Below are 23,166 nucleotides of genomic sequence, written 5' to 3'. Positions count from 1 at the left end.
AAATACAAGGATTCAAAGGCCAAAAAAACTAACAGCTCCCACAGTAGGTGAAGATCCATTTCCTGAGTGCAACTATATTCTAAGGCCTTGGGCATTTGCTGTGCTGGGGCAGTTTGATGAGAGATCCTGCTTAGTCAAAATCATACCAAAGCTGTACATGAGGGCAGGCCTGCCTCTCCATGTCTCTGGCTCTTTTTCCTTCTTCCCCTGCTGGCACCAATTCATCTTTGGGTACCTGCTCCGTCTTCCTTTATATTCAGCCAAGATTTGAGCGCTATTCTAAAAGTACTTAGCAGCTGGGTGGGGGGGAAGCAAGGGTGGTTTGGCAATGTAGCTGATTAATAGCCCTTAAGGAGCTTGGCAGGTGTTTTCCCTTCCCAGGCTCAGTCTCTGCCTCAACTCTGTTTCTCCTCAGCTTCTCATTTCACTTCAACTTTTCATACGTGGTAATTAACTACATCAGTGCTCAGCAGAAAACTTGCAGCTCTGAGCTTCCTAGGCCAGGACTCCAGGCAGGAAAGCTGTCGTCTAAATATCAATCTCAATTAGATTCCCCATGACCAGGTATGAGGTTCATTAAGAAGCATCAGGCCAAGCAAAACAGTAGAATGTGGCTGGTATCTGTCTCCAGGCAGAGAGAAGCATTTATTTTAAATATGTACACAGTAATTATAAAGCAAGCTACGTCAGGGTCAGTACCCCTTGAAAAACAGAAAACTTAACCAACTAACCTTTAATGTCTTATTGTGACGCTGAAGTTCCCGGCAAAGAGACTCTAGTTTGCTTCTTGCCAAGATAGCCTTGCTGTGCTCACTCTGCAAATGAACTTTCTCTTTCACGATCTGGGCTTGTTTCTTCTGCAAAATCTTCATTTGCTTCTGAACATTCCTGCTTTCCTCCAGCTAAAATTAATAAGCACTTTACAATTAGGAAGTACAATGAAAACCTTTGATTTATGGCTGGAGGAAATACAGTAAGAACTATGGAACACATTTTCAAACACCAAATATTGTAGTACAAGATTTTCTTTAAATTATTTTTGTGTCATGCTACTCTGCCAACCTTGTCTCTCTTCCAGTTGTGATTAGGAGAGTAAGCAAATAATTTAGGGTAGGGAAAAAAATACATCTTTTTTTTTTTTTTTTTTAAGTAAACTCTCCCCCCAACATGGGGACTCAAAGTCACAACCCTGAGATCAAGAGTCTTAGGCTCCACCCACTGGGCCAGCCAGGCACCCCTTAATCTAATTTTATTAAAAATTTTTAAATGTTTTTGGAAAAACTTTAGAAACCAACACCATCAAGTTTTACTTTTCTGAAAAATACACACGAGCTACTCTACTGAAATGGTTACCCAAATTAGAACAAGCAGCACTCAGGATTTTTTGTGAGTGAGAGGGGAACTGCTGCAATTTTAGGTTTGGAGCAAATGAGTCTATTTCAAGGTTCAATCAACACTAACAGATAAGACAGCAGCCTTACGAACCTTTCACAGAAGGAAATAATGCAGTCAATTTCAAGAGCAAGAGCGACACCTTGTGGCCTATCAAAACATACCAAGCATCCTTACAGGCCATAGGCTTACAGCTATTAAAAACAACCTTAGAGAAATTCCTCCAGGAAAAATAATTTTCTTTTTGTAAAATACTTTTGCAAAGTAGATGGACTGTGGGCTGTGACAGTCCCAAGAAGCTTCCAGTCTGCACACACTATCTGTAACTCCACCGTGAGCTGGAAACTCCCCCTGCCCTCCCGGACTCAAGGTAATCACAATCCTGAATCCTGGGCTCACAATTCCTTTGCTCTCCCCTCTTTATCTCATCTGTGTGTGGTCCTTAAAGAATCGTTTTGACTTTGTTGTGGCTAGTACAACTGATGTGAATTTTTCATTTTCTTGAATTTAAATTAATTTAAGCTTAAATAGCTACACGTAGCTAATGGCTGCCCCATTTTGGACAGCACAGCTGTAGATTAGATTGCTGGAACTCATCCAAATTGTCTGCCAGCTCAGGGAGCAGCAAACCTTTTCTGTAAATGGCCAAAAGTAAGTATTTTAGGCTTTGTGGGCCACATACTGTGTCTGTTGTGTCATTTTCTTTTTTTAAACACTTTAAAAATGTAAAACCATTCTTAGCTGTGGGCAGTACAAAAACCGGCCTTGCCAGATTTGGCCCACTGGTCACATTCCACTTAAAAATATACCACACACAACATATTCGATCCATTCTCAAGGCAATGGGCATTTGGGTTGTTTCCAGACTTTATTACTTACAATGATATGAACACTGCCCTATGTGTTTCCTGGTAGACACATGCAAGAATTTCTCTGGGTGCAAACCCAGGAGTGGGACTGCTAGGCAGTGATTAATGGTCTATTTCACAAGACAATGCCAAACTGTTTTCCAGAGTGGCTGGCAAATTTATTCTCCCATCAGCGATTTATAAGAGGTTCATGTAGATATAGATGCACATCCTCTCCAAAACTAAGTACAACCAGAATTCTTAAATTTATGCCACTACAATGGACATAAAATTGCATCTCACTGTGGTCCAGATTTGCATTTCCCTGATCACTAATAAAGTTGAACATCTCTTTATATGTTTATGTACCTTTATGTTAAGGCAGATCTTTGAATCTTCATGTTTTTCCACTTCTACAAAATGCCTCTTAAATGTCTCTTGCCCAGTTTTCCATTGGGTTATTTGTCCTTTTTGTATTCATTTGTAGGTATTCCTTAGATAGCCTTGAAACTACATATTCTGTTTGTTGGAAATATATTCTTCCCAATTTTTTAATGTCTTTTGCTGAACAGTAAGTTAATTTTAACACAGCCAATTTTTGCAATCCTGTCTCTGATAGTGCTTTTTGTAAGAAATCCTTCTGTTAACTCCAATTTAGAAAAATATTCGCTTATTATCTAAATAAATCTAAATATCTAAAATTATTCAAGCTTAATTTTTGGCATTTAAAATCCTTAACCCATTTGGAACTAATCATCGTGTATGGTGTCTAAGAACCTAATTTCTTTCCCATAAGGATATACACTTTTTTTTTAAGTAATCTCTATACCCAATGTGGGGCTCAAACTCACCGCTCCAAGATCAAGAGTCACATGCCCGATGGACTGAGCCAGCCAGGCAACCGAGAATATATACTTTTTAAATTCCATCTACTTCAGGAGGATGGCGATTCTCCCCCAAATGCACCAACAGATTCCATGAAATGCTCTTCAAAATCCCCAACTGGTGTTTCTTCCCCCAATTTTCCCCAATAAGTTGAACTTAGAATTTTATATAAAGAGCCAAGAGTAGCCAAGATACTTCTGGCAAAAAGAGTAATAAGAAGGATACATACAACACCTATGCCACCAGATATCAAGATTTATTATCCCACTATAATAATCTACACAAACTGACTAAGGAATGGGAAAGAACAGCACTATAACAAGTACTTAAGAAGCGTGTTGTAAGGGGCGCCTGGGTGGCTCAGTCGGTTAAGCGTCTGACTTCGGCTCAGGTCATGATCCCACAGTCTGTGAGTTCCAGCCCCGCATCGGGCTCTATGCTGACAGCTCAGAGCCTGGAGCCTGCTTCAGATCCTGTGTCTTCCTCTCTGTCTGTCTGTCTCTCTCTCAAAAAAAGAATCGTGTTACCAGCCTAAGGGTATCCACACTTAGCAAGTGAAATGTGAGGATTTCGTGAACCTATGCTATCTGGTAAATGTGGAGGCCACAAGGTCTCCCCAGTGGACAATATCGATTGCAGTGCAACACGCCACTCTACCTGCTCTGCCTTTTCTACTCATCCATGCCACGGGCACCAGTGATGGCAGATAATGCCACCCCCTAAAGGGCAGAGGACAGTGATGGCAAAAGGTAAGGTCTCTAAATAATCCTTAGGAAAAGGCTACTCCATTCACGGTCTCACTGCTATATAGCCTATATACCTTTTAAAAGAAATGAGTGTTGTTTCAACAAATAAAACTTCAGTACATTTTCTGTAAACAGTACACATCTCGTCCTTCATAAATTCAGCACAAATCTAAGTCAGGTTACTCACTAGGCCAATCTCCAATGTGTTACGCATCCTGAAATGAATGCAGCTATCATTACTGGTACTTACAAAAATAACCATACCCACCTCCACACACACAAAAGCCACAAATAAAAACACCATAGACCCCTGCTACTTGAAGTGTGATCTCAGGGTTAACGGCATTAACATCATCACCAGCTGGGAGTTTGTTAAAATACAGACTCTCAGGCCCAAACCTGGACCCAGTGAATCAGAATGTGCCTTTTAACAGAAGTTCCAATGACATGCGTGAATCTGAGAAGGACTGCCGTAGGCGACTATTTGTCCTTTCTTCTTCTAACTTATTCACGGCAATCTGCCATCGTCACAATACTGGGGCAAGTAGCTAACCCTCTACACTGCTTTTTCTCTTTTCCCTTTTTTGACCTTGTCTTCTTTTCCCATCACTTCTCGCAACCAACAGCGACTGTCTTCTGCAGACGGAAGCGGTCCTTTCCTGAAGCCAGCAATCTGAACACACTGCGTTTTCTGCCATCTTTGCATCTGTGACTGTTCTGGGCCATTTATACTGTCACACAAGGTTTCCTGTTGCTCTGAATAGAAGGTGCTAGGCTGCCGAATGCCAGCCACGTGGGGGAATACACACACCCCTTTATAAATCAAGGGAGAGTAACTAGAATTCTTTGAGTAATAAAACAATTCGTTTTTAGAGCTGGTCAATGACAAAAAGTACTATTTATGACATGTAACAACTGCTTTAACAACAGATGAAAATGCATAAAAACTGTCAACAGTTCACACTAGTTTTACAAAAGGCATTACTTTTAGCATTTATATTACAACTACTCACTCTAAAAGTTTCCCACAACCCTTACTTCAAAGGGTTCTGACTTCCCTATTCTTCAACTTAAACAGGATGGCAGGGTTTTCATGTTGAGACTTCTTTCAAAAATTTAAAAAAAGAACTAATGCTACTTGAAATAACATAGGCACAGAACAAATGAGGTCAGTGTCTTTCGAAGATGGAAAAAGAAATCTCTGGCACACAGATGTGAAATAAAGATTTCCTGAGACAGTATTGTTTTAGTAGACTATTTCATCTAATTCACAATTTCATTTACAATGGGTAGAGCCTTTATCTCTAGAATTCCCTTGGGAAAAGTTAAGTACAGGAACCACTACACCCCAACTAGCATCTAAAGCATCACAACACAGTGCTTCTAAGTCAGCCTTTTCATTCCTAAAACTGAGTTTTAAAAAATCTATGCTGTATCTTAGCATTACAATGTTCTATATGTATCACCTTATAAAATGAAGTCATACAAGCAACAAAAAGCCCCAAGAAACGACAGTCTCCTCTCCAATTTTGGAATACAATATGTTACATCTAAAGCTACATCAAGTACGTACATATTTTACTGTATTTCATATGAACCTTACTACCTTTATTTAATACTCACAAGATCAGCATATTTCTTACAGAGAGCTGCCAGTTTCTCTTCTGGAGTTGAAAGGGTGTTTAGGGCTTGCATCAATAATAAAACTTCTTTTCCTGATGATTAACAAGATAAGAAATAAGTCCCAGAAGAGTGAGATCAAATTTAACCTGTAAATTCTATGGAGCACTTCCTATGTTCTGATAGCCATAGTGAAATAATTTGTACCTACAACTAGAAGTAAGATTTACCAGCTAAATTAAGAAAGTTATTTTTAAGTTCTGGATTAGCACACAACCCCCACCTACCCCAAATTTCTTCATTCACTAATACCACTAGCTATTTTTAAGAACTCTTGCTGAAGGCTTAAAAATTCCCTTGCTTAACCATTGGTGTCCAAGTTAAGACAAAGAACAAGTTACAAAGGGCAGAATATTTTTAAAAGCTTCCTCACCAAGTACAAATATAGAAGCAAGTTCAAAAGAAATTTCAGTTGGTACCTTCTATCTCAGATACACATAATCACTTGTGACATATATCTTTTCCATGAGCAATTAAAATAACTTCTGATGATTTAGTAAAAGCACATTCCATGTGTTAACCAAGTTTAGTGTATATAAAAGAATGTCATCATAACTTCTTTTCCCCATGAGAGGCACTAAAAACAGTAATTTTAAAACTTTTTGGCAGGGAGAAGCAGGTGGCTGAGATAGAGGACAAATGGTCTTTCAAAGTAAGTGGTAATGTTTTATTTTTAAAATCTTTTTTTTAATGTTTATTTATTTTTGAGAGAGAGAGAGACAGAGCATGAGTGGGAGAGGAGCAGAGAGAGAGGGAGACACAAAATCCAAAGCAGGGTCCAGGCTCTGAGCTGTCAGCACAGAGCCCGACACGGGGCTCGAACCCATGAACCATGAGATCATGACCTGAGCCGAAGTCGGATGCTTAACCGACTGACCCACCCAGGCTCCCCTGTAATGTTTTATTTTTTAAAAAACCATTCTTATTTTTAAAAATGTTTTCTCTTATATGTAGGATATTTCATTTAGAAATATATATGTGTGTGTGTGTTTTTTTTAAGTTCATTTTATTTGAGAGAGAGAGCGAGCAAGCGAGCGAGCATGTATATGTGCTCACGGGAGGAGCAGTAAGAGGGGGAGAGAGAGAATCCCAAGCAGTCTCTGCAATGTCAGCACAGAGCCCGATGTGGGGCTTCAACTCATGAACCATGAGATCATGACCTGAGCTGAAATCAAGAGTCCTATGCTTAACCAACTGAGCCACCCAGGAGCCCCTAGAAATATATATTAAAATGACTCTGTTACGTGGTACATAGACTGCTATGAAGAAAAAATGACTTTGGGGCACCTGGGTGGCTCAGTCGGTTGAGCGTCCAAGTTCAGCTCAGGTCATGATCTCACAGTCTGTGAGTTCAAACCCCACGTCAGGCTCTGTGCTGACAGCTCAGAGCCTGGAGCCTGCTTCAGAATCTGTGATTCCCTCTCTCTCTCTGTCCCTCCCCTGCTCACGGTCTGTCTCTCTCTCTCTCTCTCAGAAATAAACAAACATTAAAAAAAAATTTTTTTAAAGAAAAAATGACTTCAAAATGGAACACCTTCCTATCCACAATACCAAAACCTCTCATTCACAGCCCAAGGCCAGTAAGAATTTTAAGAGATGGCTAAACATGATTATTAAATAGGACTAGAAGTAGCCATAATATAACCTGCAATTTTTAATCAAGATTTAAAAACCCATACTCCATCTGGGTTTTCTTATTTTTTGGTTTTTTTGAGATAAAATCCACATACCATAAAAACCACCCCTTTATTTTTTAAACCAATCTCTCCACTCAACATGAGGCTCAAACTCACAACAATGAGATCAAGAGTCACATGCTCTACCGACTGAGCCAGTCAGGCACCCCAAAATTCACCGTTTTAAAAGTGTACAACTGAGTGCATTCACAAAGTTGTGCAACCATCACCACTGCTTAATTCCAGAACATTTTCATCACCCCAAAAAGCAGCCCCATATCCATTAACAGTCATTCCCTCTCGCTCCCACTCTAAGACCCTGGCAACCACTATTCCACTTTCTGTCTCCACAGACTTGCCAATTTTGAACATTTCATATAAAATGGAAACCTATTATATGGACTTTTGTGTCCGGTTCCTTTCATTTAGCACATTTTCGAGATTCACCCATGTAGGATGTTAGCAGTACTTCATTCCTTTTTAGAACTGAATAATATTCCCCTGTACAGATTCACATTTTGTTTATCCATTCATCAGCTGGTGGATAACGGTATTGTTTCAACTTTTTGGCTATTATGAAAAAAGCTGCCATGAATCCTCGTGTACACATTTTTGTATGGACATGTGCTTTCAACCTTTTTGGGTACATACTTAAATGTAGAATTCTGGGTCACATGGTAACATTATGTGTAACTTTTTAAGACTCCATCTGCTTTCACACAAATAATTGGGGCTGCCAATTTTGAAGAAATTTATTTGTAAGGAATTAAAATTATTTGTCTTTCTACAATAATTTTTAGGTTTTCCAAGTTGGCAGAAAATGGATTTAATAAGGATAATTCAGGGCACCTGGGTGGCTCAGTTGGTTAAGTGTCCAACTCTTGATTTCAGCTCAGGTCATGATCTCATGGTTTTTTGAGTTTGAGCCCTGGATGGGCTTCGTGCTGACAGTACAGAGCCTGCCTGAGATTCTCCCTTTTTCTCTGCCCCTCCCTCCCTCTCTCACTCTTTCTCTCTCTAAATAAATAAACTTAAAAAATATATAAGGATAATTCTATGGAGAAAACCATACAAATCTAACAGTATTAATCTTAGGTATAATAAGTATAAAAAACTTAGGGGCAATAAGTAAAGCTAAAATAAAAGGGGATTTCGGATTTCCTAACAAGATTTGATGCATTACCTTTTTAGTCCTAAATCTCAAACACAGCAGGAAAAAGAAAACATACCCTTGAAAGCCAGTCTTAACCCACTTTCTGAACTCCAGACATTATGTTTTCTCTAAAGTTTTAGGAGGAGTTTTCAAACAAATCAAATAAATATACAGTTTTCACAGTAAATTCCAGTCAGACTCCATTACAGATGCAAAAAGGCAAGTCAAACACTACCTCTGTCAAGTTGGCCCCAAATTTTGTCAAGAAAGCCTATTCTTGATTATTTAGGGAAAACAACTTCCTGCTCTTTGTCTCCTACACAAAAGGCAGCAGATACAGACTGACTCCACTGCAGACAAGAGTTGTGTTAGCTAAACAACATGTGTCTCAACACCGGCCATGTTCAAGATCACCTGCACTGAAGAAAGCAGAAGTAAAAAGAGCAGCATGTGAAAATGCCCAATCACTGAGCACAGATTATTACCTAATGTTTTCTCTTTGTTTCTGTTGCATTCTGAATCTTGCTGACCGTCAGGGGGATCTGTTCGAGCCTCTCGCCCAGGAATTTCCTCCCTCGATTCTTGTGTACAGTATGCTGGGCTCATCAAACTCCTGTTCCTTGTAATAAAATCACTGCCTTCATCCTCTTCCAATGAATGCTTGTTACTCGTACCACCACAATTTGAGTCTTGATGTTGAAGAATATCATTTGATTGAGAGTTGCGCAACATGTCTGCTTTTACCCCTAACCCACACATTCCAGCTTCTTCCATTGTGCCAATCACAAACTAGACGGAAGGAGGAAAAAAGATGGAAGAGGGGTTATATCAAATGTAATCAATGTTTACATCTAACGACATACCATAGGTTGACAGCTTTTTTTGTTTCTTACTGATTTGTAAAACTGATATAAACATGGTAATTTCTTTTTTTTTTTAATTTTTTTTTTATGTTTATTTATTTTTGAGACAGAAAGAGACAGAGCATGAACGGGGGAGGGTCAGAGAGAGGGAGACACAGAATCTGAAACAGGCTCCAGGCTCTGAGCTGTCAGCACAGAGCCCGATGCGGGGCTCGAACTCACGGACCGCGAGATCATGACCTGAGCCGAAGTCGGCCGCTTAACCGGCTGAGCCACCCAGGCGCCCCAAACATGGTAATTTCTAAGTTTCATAGACAGGTGATGTAACTATAAAGTATAAGAAAATTAAAGTAAATCACACAACTAAGTGGTACCAAAAGAAGTGAGAAATGACATTTAGTTGTAAATCTAAACTTAGCTCCATATAAAAATTCACTACTTAAAATAATTAGCATCTTAGAAGTGAAATTCTCCCAAGTTAGTGACCATTAATTATCCTGGTCTTATCCTTGATGAGATGGTGCAGCAGAGATGGCTCACCAGCTATCCAGCAAACACCCATGCTCCTCCAATATCCTGTGGAGCTGGCACTACTAGACAAATGTCCGCCTGGGACTACGTTGCCCAGGCCCCCATATGTAAGTGGAACTCCCATGTGAAGTTCCCACCAATAGAATATAAGACCAAGTAAAGACTGTCCCTTCTGCAACAAGACTTTTATTCTTAGAAGCACACATTCTTTCCCCATCATCTCTTCCCCACTCTGGCTGAATGCAGAGGTCTCCTACGCCCTGACAGATGGCACAGCCATAGGATGAAATAAGTGACAGTCTAGGCCCCTAAGTCCCATGTACTTACAAGGGAAGGCTGCCCTTCTTACAAAGAACACCCACACTGGATTAGAGGAGCATAAAAATAAATTTCTCTCACATTAAGCCACAGAAATTTTGAGAATAATGTTTTAAGCAACTATCCCTGCCCTAACAAATATAGACAGTAGGCATGGGAGAGAAGGCAGTATTCTAGTATTTTATTCTCAAATCAGTAAAATTTACCTTACTCTCTCTTCTATCCTATTGTTAACCCCATTCATTTATGGGATTCTCCCTCACCCCTTAACACTACTTGGTCATATGATGTGGCACAAATTTGAATTCTATACATTTCCTCTCTGTATGAAGGAGGGCATCTTCCTTTTTTTGAATAATACAATTGAGGGGGTAGCTGTCTAGTGTGTTTCTCTTATCACAAGTGGACAAAGGTTTACCTTCCAGTTAATAGGAGAGCAGAGACTTGTTATTTCAAGTTACAATAGTATTTCCAACTGAACAATTAAAAACAATTTTTTTAAGTTTATGCATTTTGAGAGAGAGAGAGAGAAAATGTGTGCCCGTGGGGAGGGGCAGAGAGAGAGAGGGAGAGAATACCAAGCAGACTCCCCACTGTCAGCTGTCCACGTGGAGCTGACGGAAGGCTCAAACCCAGGAACCCTGAGATCACGACCTGAGCCGAAATCACGAGTCAGACACGTGACCAACTGAGCCATCCAGGCGCCCCCTAAAAATAATTTTAAGTATCAAAGTAGCAGGGGATAGGGAGATTATGGGAACTAAATCTTTTGTAACGTTGATCAATCAGGTACTGTGCTTTTGGAAGAACAAATTGGTATAGTCACTTTGAAAAACTGGCAAAACGGATACCTTTCAACCCAGTTAATTCTACTCCTAGGATTTTACCCAAGTGTGTACACGTGTGCAGCCAAAGGCCAAGAAAGTTTAAAACAGTGCTATTTGTAATTGCCTCAACATGGAATCAATCCAAATTTTTTATCAACAGAAGGGATACACTGTACTATGCTCACGCCATCCAGCACCAGAACTACTTCTAGATGCAGTGACACAGGTAAGTCGCGTAGACCGAATGCTGTGCAGAAATCCATACTATAGTAAACCGTTTATATATAAAGTTCAAAAACAGGCAAGGTTAATCATTTGTGCTGGAAATCAAGTGGTTACCTTTGGGAGTAAGCTCTTCTGCGGTGCTTGGTAATATTCTATTTCTTGATCCAGATGGGGTAACACAGATGTTCACTTTATGAAAATACATTACACCTAAACATTTACAATTTGTGTACTTTATTGAAGTGAAACATACCTTCAGAAAAGTTTATTTTAAAAGGTGCAATTTAGGGACACCTGGGTGGCTCAGTTGGCTAAGCATCCAACTTCGGCTCAGGTCATGATCTCACGGTTTGTGAGTTCAAGCCCCGCGTCGGACTCTGTGTTAATAGCTCAGAGCCTGGATCCTGCTTCTGATTCTGTGTATCTCCCCCCTCCTCTCTTTTTCTCTCTCTGTCCCTCTCCCACTCGAACTCTCTCTCTCTCTCTCTCAAAAATAAACATTTAAAAAAAAATTTTAGAAGTGCAATTTGTATACTGTTCAAGAGTTATGAAGAACCAAAACATTTTCCTCTTGACAAAAAGATTAGAAACGTGCTTTAATCAAAAAGAATGAAATCTTGCCATTTGCAACAACATGGATGGAACTAGAGGATATTATGCTAAGCGAAATTAGAGAAAGACAAATATCATATGACTTCACTCATATGTGGAATTTAAGATGCAAAACAGATGAACATAAGGGAAGGGAAGCAAAAATAATATAAAAATGAGGACAAAAGATAAGAGACTCAAATACAGAGAACAAACTGAGGGTTGCTGGAGGGGTTGTGGGTGGGGGGATGTGCTAAATGGGTAAGGGGCATTAAGGAAGACACTTGTTGGGATAAGCACTGGGTATTACACATAGGGAATCAATCACTGGAATCTACTCCTGAAATCATTATTGTACTATATGCTAACTAACTTGGATGTAAATTTAAAAACAAATAAATAAAATTGAAAAAAAAAGCAATGTGTTGCTTTCCATGATACTTTAAAAATAATGTACACATAATACTTTCATTTCTTAAAAAAAATTAATGCATTAAGGGGAAATGGGTTGTCTATTTTCAGAGTTATGGTTTGAAACCACACTCTAAGCCTAAATGCTTAGAAATACTGCAAAGACTCATATTCTTTTAAAAAAGGTTTAAAATTCACTTCCATGCATAATGCATTCTGGAGAATGACGTTTCTCAAGTGTAACCCATAGGTATTAAATTTAAACTTAGAAGACATTCATGAAGTTTCAAGAAACATCTTTTGTTAAATTTCATTACTGCAGAAACCTGTAAAGCCACAAATCTGCCCAAATAACATACTACAGAAGTATTACTATCAAACGGAAATGTAAAGTGTTCATTTTAATGACACATTATACATAGAACTACTATTTCCACCTCTACTTTATATCAAATACTGAATTGCCATATACTATTGGGCACATGGATAATGTTAACAGATACTCTCTACACAAAAGCAGTACAGAGGAAAAATGAGTGCTATTAATATCATCTTTCCCAACTTTTAAAAAATAATTTTAAACCTGAAAACTATTAGCGTAAGAATGGGTTCAAGAAATCACAATATTGGGGCGCCTGGGTGGCGCAGTCGGTTAAGCGTCCGACTTCAGCCAGGTCACGATCTCGCGGTCCGTGAGTTCGAGCCCCGCGTCAGGCTCTGGGCTGATGGCTCAGAGCCTGGAGCCTGTTTCCGATTCTGTGTCTCCCTCTCTCTCTGCCCCTCCCCCGTTCATGCTCTCTCTCTGTCCCAAAAATAAATTTAAAAAATTAAAAAAAAAAAAAAAAAGAAATCACAATATTGGTTTTATTTTTTTTAATATATGAAATTTATTGTCAAATTGGTTTCCATACAACACCCAGTGCTCATCCCAAAAGATGCCCTCTTCAATACCCATCACCTACCTTCCCCTCCCTCCCACCCCCCGTCAACCCTCAGTTTGTTCTCAGTTTTTAAGAGTCTCTTATGCTTTGGCCACAATATTGGTTTTAAATACTGATGAAAGTCTGTTAAAAGATAACTAAAATAGGGGCACCTGGGTGGCTCAGTTGGTTGAGTGTCCGACTTCGGCTCAGGTCATGATCTCACGGTTCGTGAGTTCGAGCCCCGCGTCAGGCTCTGTGCTGACAGCTCAGAGCCTGGAGCCTGCTTCAGATTCTGTGTCTCCCTCTCTCTCTGCCCCTCCCCGACTCATGCTCGCTTGCTCTGTCAAAAATGAATAAACGTTAAAAAAAAAAATGTGTAAAAGATAACTAAAATGGAAGACTGCTATATCTCTAACACGATAGAATTTCTCAGAAGTGTAATAATAATAAAATCCACATAGTACCAGAAAATGTTTTGTTAAGCCACACCAAAAATATGAGCAAGCAATTTGTTCAAAGAAGCGGGGGCAGGAATAATTTTCACCAAGGAAAACCTGAGGCCTCTTCTAGGATCAATTTTAATAAGGGTACCTGAGGAATGGAACTTGTCAATTTCTAGTGTTTCAGTCCTATTAGTGATTTTGCATAACCTTTATTGAGATATAATTCACATATATTTCACCAATTTAAAGTGTACAATTCACTGGTGTTTAGTATATTCATAGAGTTGTGCAACCATCACTACAATCAATCTTAGAATACTTTTGTCACCTCAAAAAGAAACCCTCCCATTACCCCCAGCCTTAGGCAACTAATGCATGGTGTCTCTACAGATGTGGTTATTCTGAACAGTTCACATAAATAGAATCACATAATATGTGACCTTTTGTGTCTGGCTTCTTTCACAAAGCATTTCAAGGTTCATCCATGTTGTAGTATGTTATCTCTACTTCATTTTTCTTCATTGCCAAATAATATTCCATATAGTTTGGATATTCCACATTTATCCATTCATCAGTTGACAGGACATCTGGATTATTTCCAACTCTTGGCTATTATGAATAATTCTGTTACAAACATTAATGTACAAGTCTTTATGTGGACATACGTTTACATTTCTCCAGGGTATATACCTGGGAGTGGAACTGCTAGGGTCATATGGTCACTCTGTTTAATCTTTTGAGGAACTGTGACACTTTTTCTAAGTGCACCATTTTATATTCCCACCAGCAGTGTGTAAGGGTTCCATTATTTCTACATCCTCGCCAACACTTGTTATTGTCTGTCCTTTTGACTATAGCCACTATAGTGTGAAGGTATCTCATCTAATGACTGATGTTGAGAATCTTCTCATGTAGTTATTGGCCATCTGTATACCTCCTTTAGACAAATGTTTATTCAGATCCTTCACCCATTTTTTTACCTGAGTTATCTGTAATTTTATTATTGAGTTGTAAGAGTTCTTTATATAGGAAAGACACAAGTCCCTTATCAGAGGTATGATTTGGAAGTATCTTCTATTACTGTTCTCTCGATTTTGGAGAAAAGGTGCAATATAATATATTCACCAATTTCAAAATGTCATCAATGTAATTAAAAGTTACTCTGGCTTTCAGATTAAAAGCAATTACAACTATCAGAGACAGAAAAAGGTTTAAAGACTAGAAAGGCCAAAATGTTTACCTAACTCAAAATAATAGCCGGCGGCACTGAGCATAAATAAGGATGCAGATCTGCAGAGCACACAACCATCACATTCCACAGTGTCCTATTTCAACATTCTCTATTTTTAGTTAATACTACGTTGTTTTTTTTTTGTTTTTCCAGACACGCCCCCTTCACCTCTCAACTGTCACACATATTACATTATCACTTATTTGGTATGCATATCCTCCTGTAGACAGCAAAAGCTTATGCATAAAAGGTACTCAATTGCCAATTGATGGAGAGCACAAGGAGCCAAAATGGCTACTGAAAACAAGCCATGGAGAGTACCTAAACATTACTACACAGCTTAGAGAAAAATACCACTATTACTACTTTATCTTTAGAAGCAACACGGTATTACATGACAAAACTGGTGCAACTAATTTTGATATATTTTTCACATGTGCTAATGAAAGACTGACTTTGGCTCTAAAGATCTTTTTTGTTTATAAATAAGCCCAGGTCCAGCTGGACTCTTGAAATAGCAGGCCCCAATTTTTCTACCGTAAGGACTATTTGTTCAAGAACTTACTTGGGGTTCTGCACTAGGCCATGGTATGAAGCAAATTCTTAGGCCAACTACTTTATTTATATTGTAAATTATGTCTCAGCCCTCATCTGCTTAAGCAGAGACCTCTATACCATACAGCAAATACAAATTCCTACTCTGCTCTAATACCTATTCTGGATGCCTTTCCTTGAGTATCATCTCCTGTATAATCAATAGCAGCAGCAGCTAGTACTTATACAGCAAATACTACATCTTGGCACTACTGTAAGCACTTTCCTATATTAACTACCTTAATCCTCACAATAATGTCACAAGAGAAGTACTATTATCTCCATTTTACAAATGAGCAAACTGACATGATAAAGTATCGTGCCAAAGGTTACAATTAGTAAATAGCAGGGCAAAGATGTGAACCCTGGCAATCTGGTTTCTGAGCCCACGTGTTTAATCACAATGATATACTGCTTCATGACTACCCTATACAAACACCCTTATCCTGGCCTAGCCATCTTACAGAAATGTATTTAATAATGGGTAAAGATGCTCCCCAAATACTATGTATATAAAAAATTGCAAAACAGTACACACCAATTTTACATACATGCGTGTACATTTATGTATGTGTATACATACACAAAGAAAGTATTGGGAGGAGGAGCACCTGGCTGGCACAGTTAGTAGAGCATGCGACTCTTGATCTCAGGGTTTAAGTTCAAGCCTCATGTTGGGTGTAGAGATTACTTAAAAATAAAATTAAAAGAAAAAAAAAAGAAAGTGCCGGGAGGAAATACATCTATATATTAATAATGGTTATTTTTAAATAGTATAATTATGGGTAGTGCTTCTTTTTCCTTCACTATATTTTCTAGTATTACTACAGCCAATTTTTATTCCCATTGGAATTGAAAAAAATTCAAAAACTACTCATGCTAATAACATGGGAAGCATCACAGAACATATGTAAATGTTATTAAAACTTCTACACAAGTCATTTAAGATAAAAATTAATTTTGGGGGCGCATGGCTGACTTAGTCGGTTAAGTGTCCAACTTCAGCTCAGGTCATGATCTCATGGTTCACGGGTTCGAATCCTGCATCGGGCTCTACGCTGACAACACGTAGCCTGCTTCAGATCCTTTGCCTCCCTCTCTCTGCCCCTCCCCAGTTCATGCATGCATGTGCGCACTGTCTCTTTCAAAAATAGACATTGGGGTGCCTGGGTGGCTCAGTAGGTTGAGCGTCCAACTTTGGCTCAGGTCAGGATCTCACACAGTTTGTGGGTTTGAGGCCCACGTCAGGCTCTGTGCCGACAGCTCAGAGTCCGCTGTGGATCCTCTGTCCAGCTCTCTCTATGCCCCTACCCCACTCTCTCTCTAAAAATAAATAAACTTTTAAAAATAAATAGGGGCGCCTGGTGGCTCAGTTGGTTTAAGCGTCCAACTTCAGCTCAGGTCATGAACTCGCGGTTCGGGAGATCAAGCCCTGCATCAGGCTCTGTGCTAAGAGCTCAAAGCCTGGAGCCTGCTTCGGATTCTGTGTCTCCCTCTCTCTTTGTTCCTCACCTGCTTGCACTCTGTCTCTCTCTCAAAAACAAAGATTAAAAAAAAAATTTAATAAACATTAAAAAAGTAATTTTTATTTAACACAAATGGATACTCAAAGAATGCTAAGACCCACAACCCAACAAAAATGGGCAAACAATATGAAGCAAAAAAATCACAGAAAAGAAAATACAAGTGGCTAGTAAACATATGCTTAGCTTTACTCACAATGAGAGAAGTACAACTTAAAACTATCAGATAATGGGGCGCCTGAGTGGCTCAATCAGTCAAGCGTCTGACACTTGATTTCAGCTCAGGTCACAATCTCACGGTTCATGGGATCGAGCCCCTCATCAACTCTGCATGGACAGTGTGGAGCCTGCTAGAAATTATCTCTCTGTGCCTCCCCCACTCACACTTGCTCTCTCTCAAAATAAATACACATTTTTAAAAAATCTATCAGATGGCATTATTCACATCAAAAACATTGACCACACAATGTGGGAGAGGGTGTGGGGTACTGTCAAGCATTCCTGGTTGGGGGACAAACTGGTTTAACCACTAAGGAGTCCAATTCAGGGCAGGGATTGTGTGAGAAGGGGCACAAGGAAACTTTCTGGGGTGATGGGGATGCTCTATAACTTGACTAGGATTTGGGTTACAGAGTTGCATGCATTTGTTAAAACCCAGCATGTACACACCTAACATGGCTTCATGGGTGAAGAGACCAATAGATGGATAGATAAATGAAAAAGCTAGTAAACTATCAATGGAAGAATCTAGATGGTGGCAATATGGTTGATAGCATCAAATTCTTTCAACTTTATGTTTGAAATTTTCCGTAATAAAATGTTGAGGAAAAACTTATGCCACATAGCTTTGACCCACCAAACTCATTTCTTCTCAATTTCTCCTATGGACAAACCAATACATCTGTGAAATAATATAAACTTACGTAGCAGTATTTATAGTAACCAAAAAAAAATCAGAAATACCCTAAATGTCCATTAATAATGAACTGGACAGTAGTAACTTTGTATGGTGACAGATGGCAAACTGCAGTGGGCATTATGTAATGTACATAAATGCTGAATCACTACATGGTACAGCTGACACTAATATCGCATGTGAACTATACTTAAATCAATAGGGGCACCTGGGTGGCTCAGTTGGTTTAAGCATCTGCCTTCAGCTCAGGACATGATCTCACCATTGGTGAGTTCAAGCCCTGCATTGGGCTCTCTGCCATCAGTGTGGGACCCACTTCAGATTCTCTGTCCCCTCTCTTGATGCCCCTCCCCTGTTCACGTGTGTGTGCACGCTCTCTCTCAAATAAACTTTAAAAATAAAGTAAAATAAAATGAAATAAAATAAAATAAGATAAAATGACTACATACACCCTACCAAAATAACGGACTGGATAGATCAATGTGGTACATCCATACAGCAGAGTACTACTGCATCTATTTAAAAAAACAATAAGGTAGTTACATAATTACTGATCTGTAAGGATAAGCTGAAAAGGGAAAAAGAAAAATGCCCTGTACTATGTACTGTATGCCACAATTTGGGTGTGGGGGGGGGAGGGGTGGTGGTGGTGGTGGTGGTATAAGTTTATGATTGAGAATCATATACAATCTCTGGAAGGATACAAAGAAACATACTAATGGAGAGATGGCGAGAAACTGATGGGGTGGGGCTGGAGGGGAACACAAGGCTTTTACAGCAGGTCTATTTTTATCTTTCAAGTTAGGGATCATGAGTTACCTTCATAACAGTTTGTTGTTTTTTTAAAAAAAATACCAAGATGAATACAGTTCTCTAACATAGTACCTATCATTAAGAAAAATGAGGAGGAAATGTTTATTGAAATTCCAATCTCAAATGAAAATGAAACCAACAGTAAGTAGTTTCAAGATAAATTTCTATACGAACTTTTCCCTGAAAATCATCAAACATGAGCTATCACATTTTTGTTTTATGAGTCTACAGTCATAAGCAGCACACACAGCTCTTGCAGCTTGAAAGACACTTGAGAGAGCACGTCCATTCGGCCAGAGCAGTGTTTACTGGAGCCCTAAACCCTAGCAATCCTCCACCCCAGCCAGTCCCCTCCTGTCAAAGGATACATTTCTCAACCTTCCTTCCATTGTCTAAATACTTGGAGCTAAGATGACTCCTTAAGTGAAGAAGAGATGCCTTCAAAATGATAGCCACCAGTTCACCAATCATTAATTGTAGGAGCAAAGAATCGCTATTGCTAAAAATTTTTGCAAACATGCATACACTGTATTCATCTACTATGTGTAAAAGCTTTTTCCATCAATACATTTGAAACTGAGATCACATGGGAATTAAAAGCCTGAAGAAAAAAATATTTAAATAAATTTCTTTCCCTTATACTCTGTGAATAATAATAAAGAGAAAGGTGAACAATTTTCAAATTTAAAACTTTCAGTTATGCTCTTTCAAATATTGCTAAAGCTAAAGAACCAGATTTCTTTGGCTTATTTTGTTTTAAGCGCTTAAATGTTTTTTAGTAATGGCTGTTCTTTTAATAAGACTGGTCTAAATAAAAAACTAAAAAGCCAACACCCACATTCACTTCCTAATTATTTCAACTACCATTTGCTTAAATGAGATCGAATGCCTTCAACCAGTGCTAGGCATGTGCTGAAAGCAGAAATCACTCAGTCATTGCCACTGAGGGCTAGGGTGGCCCTTCAGAGGGAGCAGGTGGGAAAGACTGCACATGTATATATTTTCCTGAGGAGAGATCTTAGCTAGCTTCAAGTTCCCAAACAGTCGTGGAAAAATTTATCAAGTAGGCAAAGTGAACCTTCAGAACCTGCAAGCCCCTTACCCCCATTTAACCTTCCCCTCTGACAGGCGGGGCTTATTTTCCCCAATAAGGAAAATGAAACTTAGGGAGTTAAAGTAACTTGCCCACGATCATATTAAAGTCAATAAAAGGAGCTCACAAAATTCAAAACCAGGTCAAACTCAAGAGCCTATGTTTTCTCCATTACACAACTCCCCTCATTTCATACATTAGCCTTGAAAAATGAAAGGTCAAACACATCTCTCATGCAGTTTATAAAATAAGCCTAACAAATTAAATGGATGTCTAAAAATATATGGCATGTTAGATATACTAGGATGAATTTAGGAAAACACTGGGAAAAAGCTTTAAGATTTCTAGCAGTGATTAACTCTGGGACTTAGGGAGGGGACACAGGCCTAAGTCAGAGGTAGGGATATCTTTTTTTTTTTTTTTTAATTTAATTTAATTTTTTAAAATTTACATCCAAATTAGTTAGCATATAGTGCAACAATGATTTCAGGAGTAGATTCCTTAGTGCCCCTTACCTATTTAGCCCATCCCCCCTCCCACACCCCCTCCAGTAACCCTCAGTTTGTTCTCAATGAGTCTCTTCTGTTTTGTCCCTCTCACTGTTTTTATATTATTTTTGTTTCCCTTCCCTTATGTTCATCTGTTTTGTCTCTTAAAGTCCTCACATGAAGTCATATTTTTGTCTTTCTCTAATTTCACTTAGCATAATACCCTCCAGTTCCATCCACGTAGTTGCAAATGGCAAGACTTCATTCTTTTTGATCGCCGAGTAATACTCCATTATATATATGTACCACATCTTCTTTATCCATTCATCCATCGATGGACATTTGGGCTCTTTCCATATTTTGGCTATTGCTGATAGTGCTGCTATAAACATGGGGATGCATGAGTCCCTTCGAAACAGCACCCCTGTATCCCATGGATAAATGCCTAATAGTGCAATTGCTGGGTCGTTGGGTTCTATTTTTAGTTTTTTGAGGAACCTCCATACTGTTTTCCAGAGTGGCTGCACCAGCTTGCATTCCCAGGAGGTAAGGATATCTTTAAATAATTTTAAGTGATTATTTAAGGCATTAAGGTTTTTGTTATTTTACTTTTTTGTGTCTTAGGATAAACTAAATTATGTCTAAAAATCTCTTCAACCCTAGGTTTCTAATAATTTGCCCTAAGAGTGTCAACTGCCAAACAGGAATGTGAGGACAAGAGTACATACTTACCAGGCTCAGGGCAGGCCAGCAAAGGAAGGACTGCAGGAGGAAATCCTGAAACGTACCAAAGATACTCTGTATCTCTCCAGACATCCACTATCAGCCTTGGTTGGTTTTTAAAATATGAACCTCCTTCCTAAACATATCCATTCTGAGAAGCTTTTACATTTCCAAATACAAATTTTACAAACTTATTAAAAATGTACATTTTCATGTGCTTTTTAATTTTCGTAAATAGGTGGATGGAGTTGGTGGGTGTTTCATGTACTTTTCTAAATTAGAAAAGTGATTTTGGCTTTATATAAGTCATTTAAAATAGTTAATATAGTAAAGCTATTTTAGTCTTTAAAAGAATTATTCTGGATAGCAAACTTTTCCACACAGTTAACACTGTATCAATCATTCATCTCAAAATTCTGTTGCAATCATCTTGGACCAAAGCCTTTAAGATATGCATTAGATAACTCGATACCTCCTTTAGTAGATTTACTGTGTTAGAACAAAGAAATGAAATGAAAGAGTTTTAATTTTTAACAGATAAAAGGATATATTACCGTGTACTAGAATATAAGCATATTTTGGTGTACGTCTCTATAGTATGCCTATATTCTTTAAGACGATAAACTCCTAATATGTCAAAATACAAACTCCCACAGATGAGTCCTTATTTTTATCTCAGGCATGAAATACTTGTCTGAGAATTCCTAATTATATAGCACTGTCTTCCAAAACAGACCATGCAGAACCATATGTGGGAATTCACTATATTTTTTTAAATGGTGTCATTTCAAATTGGTAAAGAAAATAAAATGATTGGGTTGCCTGGGTAGCTCAGTTAGTTAAGACCTCAGCTCAGGTCATGATCTCACCATTAGTGAAATCGAGCCCCGCTTTGGATCCTCTTATCCTCCTCTCTCTCTGCCCCTCCCCCCACTCTCTAGTGTGCATGTGCGCTCTCTCTTAAAAAAAAAAAAAAACCATAAAAAAAATCAAACAAAACAAATTTCACCAATAAAATCACTTGAAAAGAAAGGAAAAGAAAAGAAAAGAAGTGATTTCCGATATTTTCCAAACCATTTGGGAGAAAAAGAATGATATCCTGTAGCATCCCTCCAGATGCACCAAGACTGAAAAAAATGAAAACCACAAAGCACTAGAAGTCCTAAGTGAAATTTTTTTCCATAATCTTGGCATGGGAAAGCCCTTTCTAAATAAATCAAGAAGCACAAAAGTTATTTTATTTTTTTAAAGGAGAGGAAGATCAATTTACTAAATAGTAACTGAAAACATTGGACCAGCCAAAAGGCCACATTTGTACAGGCTTCAAATGAGTCAGAGACCCAATTTGCAAGAGTTTGTGAACAAGCAGACCACAGTTAAAGAACATATTTAACCTCATTCAAGATCAAAGAAATGCAAATAAATAATCTTTAACCTACCACAAAACAAACCTTCACGTGGGCAAACATGTCCCTCAGTACAGTCCTGGGGAGTCTAAATTAGCAGAGTATTCATTTTGTAGGGGTATTTAGCAGTATCTACCAATGTCTGAGTACATATTCACTTTCACCTAGTGATTCCATGGCTAGTTTATTCAAGAGACATTCTCACTCAAAGGCAAAAAAGGCTATTCACCAAATTACTGACTCTTACCATGCAAAACCACCTGTCTACCAGTAAGGAATTGGTTAAATAAATAATGCTCATCCATACAAGGTAGAACTGCACAGCTTTTCAAAAGAATAAGGCAGATCCGCATCAATATGCACAGATCTTCAGGGGCGCCTGGGTGGCTCAGTTGGTTAAGCATCTGACTCTTGACTTTGTCTCAAGTCATGATCTCATGGTAATGAGACTGAGCCCCACGACTGGCTCCATGGAAGATTCTCTCTCTCCCTCTCTCTCATGCTCTAAAATAAAGGAGTAAGTAAATAAAATATGGACAGATCTCCAAGGTATAACTAAGGAAAAAGACAAACATCTAGTGCAGGATGAATGTCTCAGTATAAATTTAAGAAGTATTCATATACAAGCCAGTATATTGGTAAAAATTTTCTGAGGATATCCTCAAAATTGTTCACAATGGATGGGGGTTTAGAAGCTGGAAAAGAAGGAAGGCTTACTTTTAATTTTGTACTTTTTGGTTCTATTTTATTTTTTATTATGTGAATGTAGTAATTTCAGTAAAAAAAAAAAAAAAACTTTGAAGTTGACTGATTTAATTTTGATTAATTTTGGGGTGACATCACAGTATTATACCTATTATTCTACCA

General features: G+C 38.5%; 1 protein-coding gene across 6 annotated transcripts in view; it reads right to left on the bottom strand.

The window, feature by feature from the left end:
• TXLNG (taxilin gamma) overlaps positions 1–23,166 on the bottom strand; it is a 53,590-nt gene that overhangs the window by 18,493 nt on the left and 11,931 nt on the right. For 5 of the 6 annotated variants that reach the window (XM_049643514.1, XM_049643509.1, XM_049643511.1 and 2 more), the window contains exons 2-4: positions 8,866–9,169; positions 5,495–5,586; positions 732–902 (exon numbers count right to left, since the gene is read on the bottom strand). In XM_049643514.1, the coding sequence (XP_049499471.1) occupies positions 732–902; positions 5,495–5,586; positions 8,866–9,169 (567 nt within the window). Of the gene's footprint in view, positions 1–731; positions 903–5,494; positions 5,587–8,865; positions 9,170–20,902; positions 22,981–23,166 lie in introns of those variants that run through there. The other variant, XM_049643510.1, reaches the window with a different exon arrangement.

The sequence above is a fragment of the Panthera uncia genome, chromosome X, assembly GCF_023721935.1.
Source record: "Panthera uncia isolate 11264 chromosome X, Puncia_PCG_1.0, whole genome shotgun sequence".
Classification (NCBI taxonomy): Eukaryota; Metazoa; Chordata; class Mammalia; order Carnivora; family Felidae; genus Panthera; species Panthera uncia.
The sequence above is the reverse complement of the archived record's forward strand: the minus strand, read 5'-3'. Positions and strand labels throughout refer to the sequence as shown.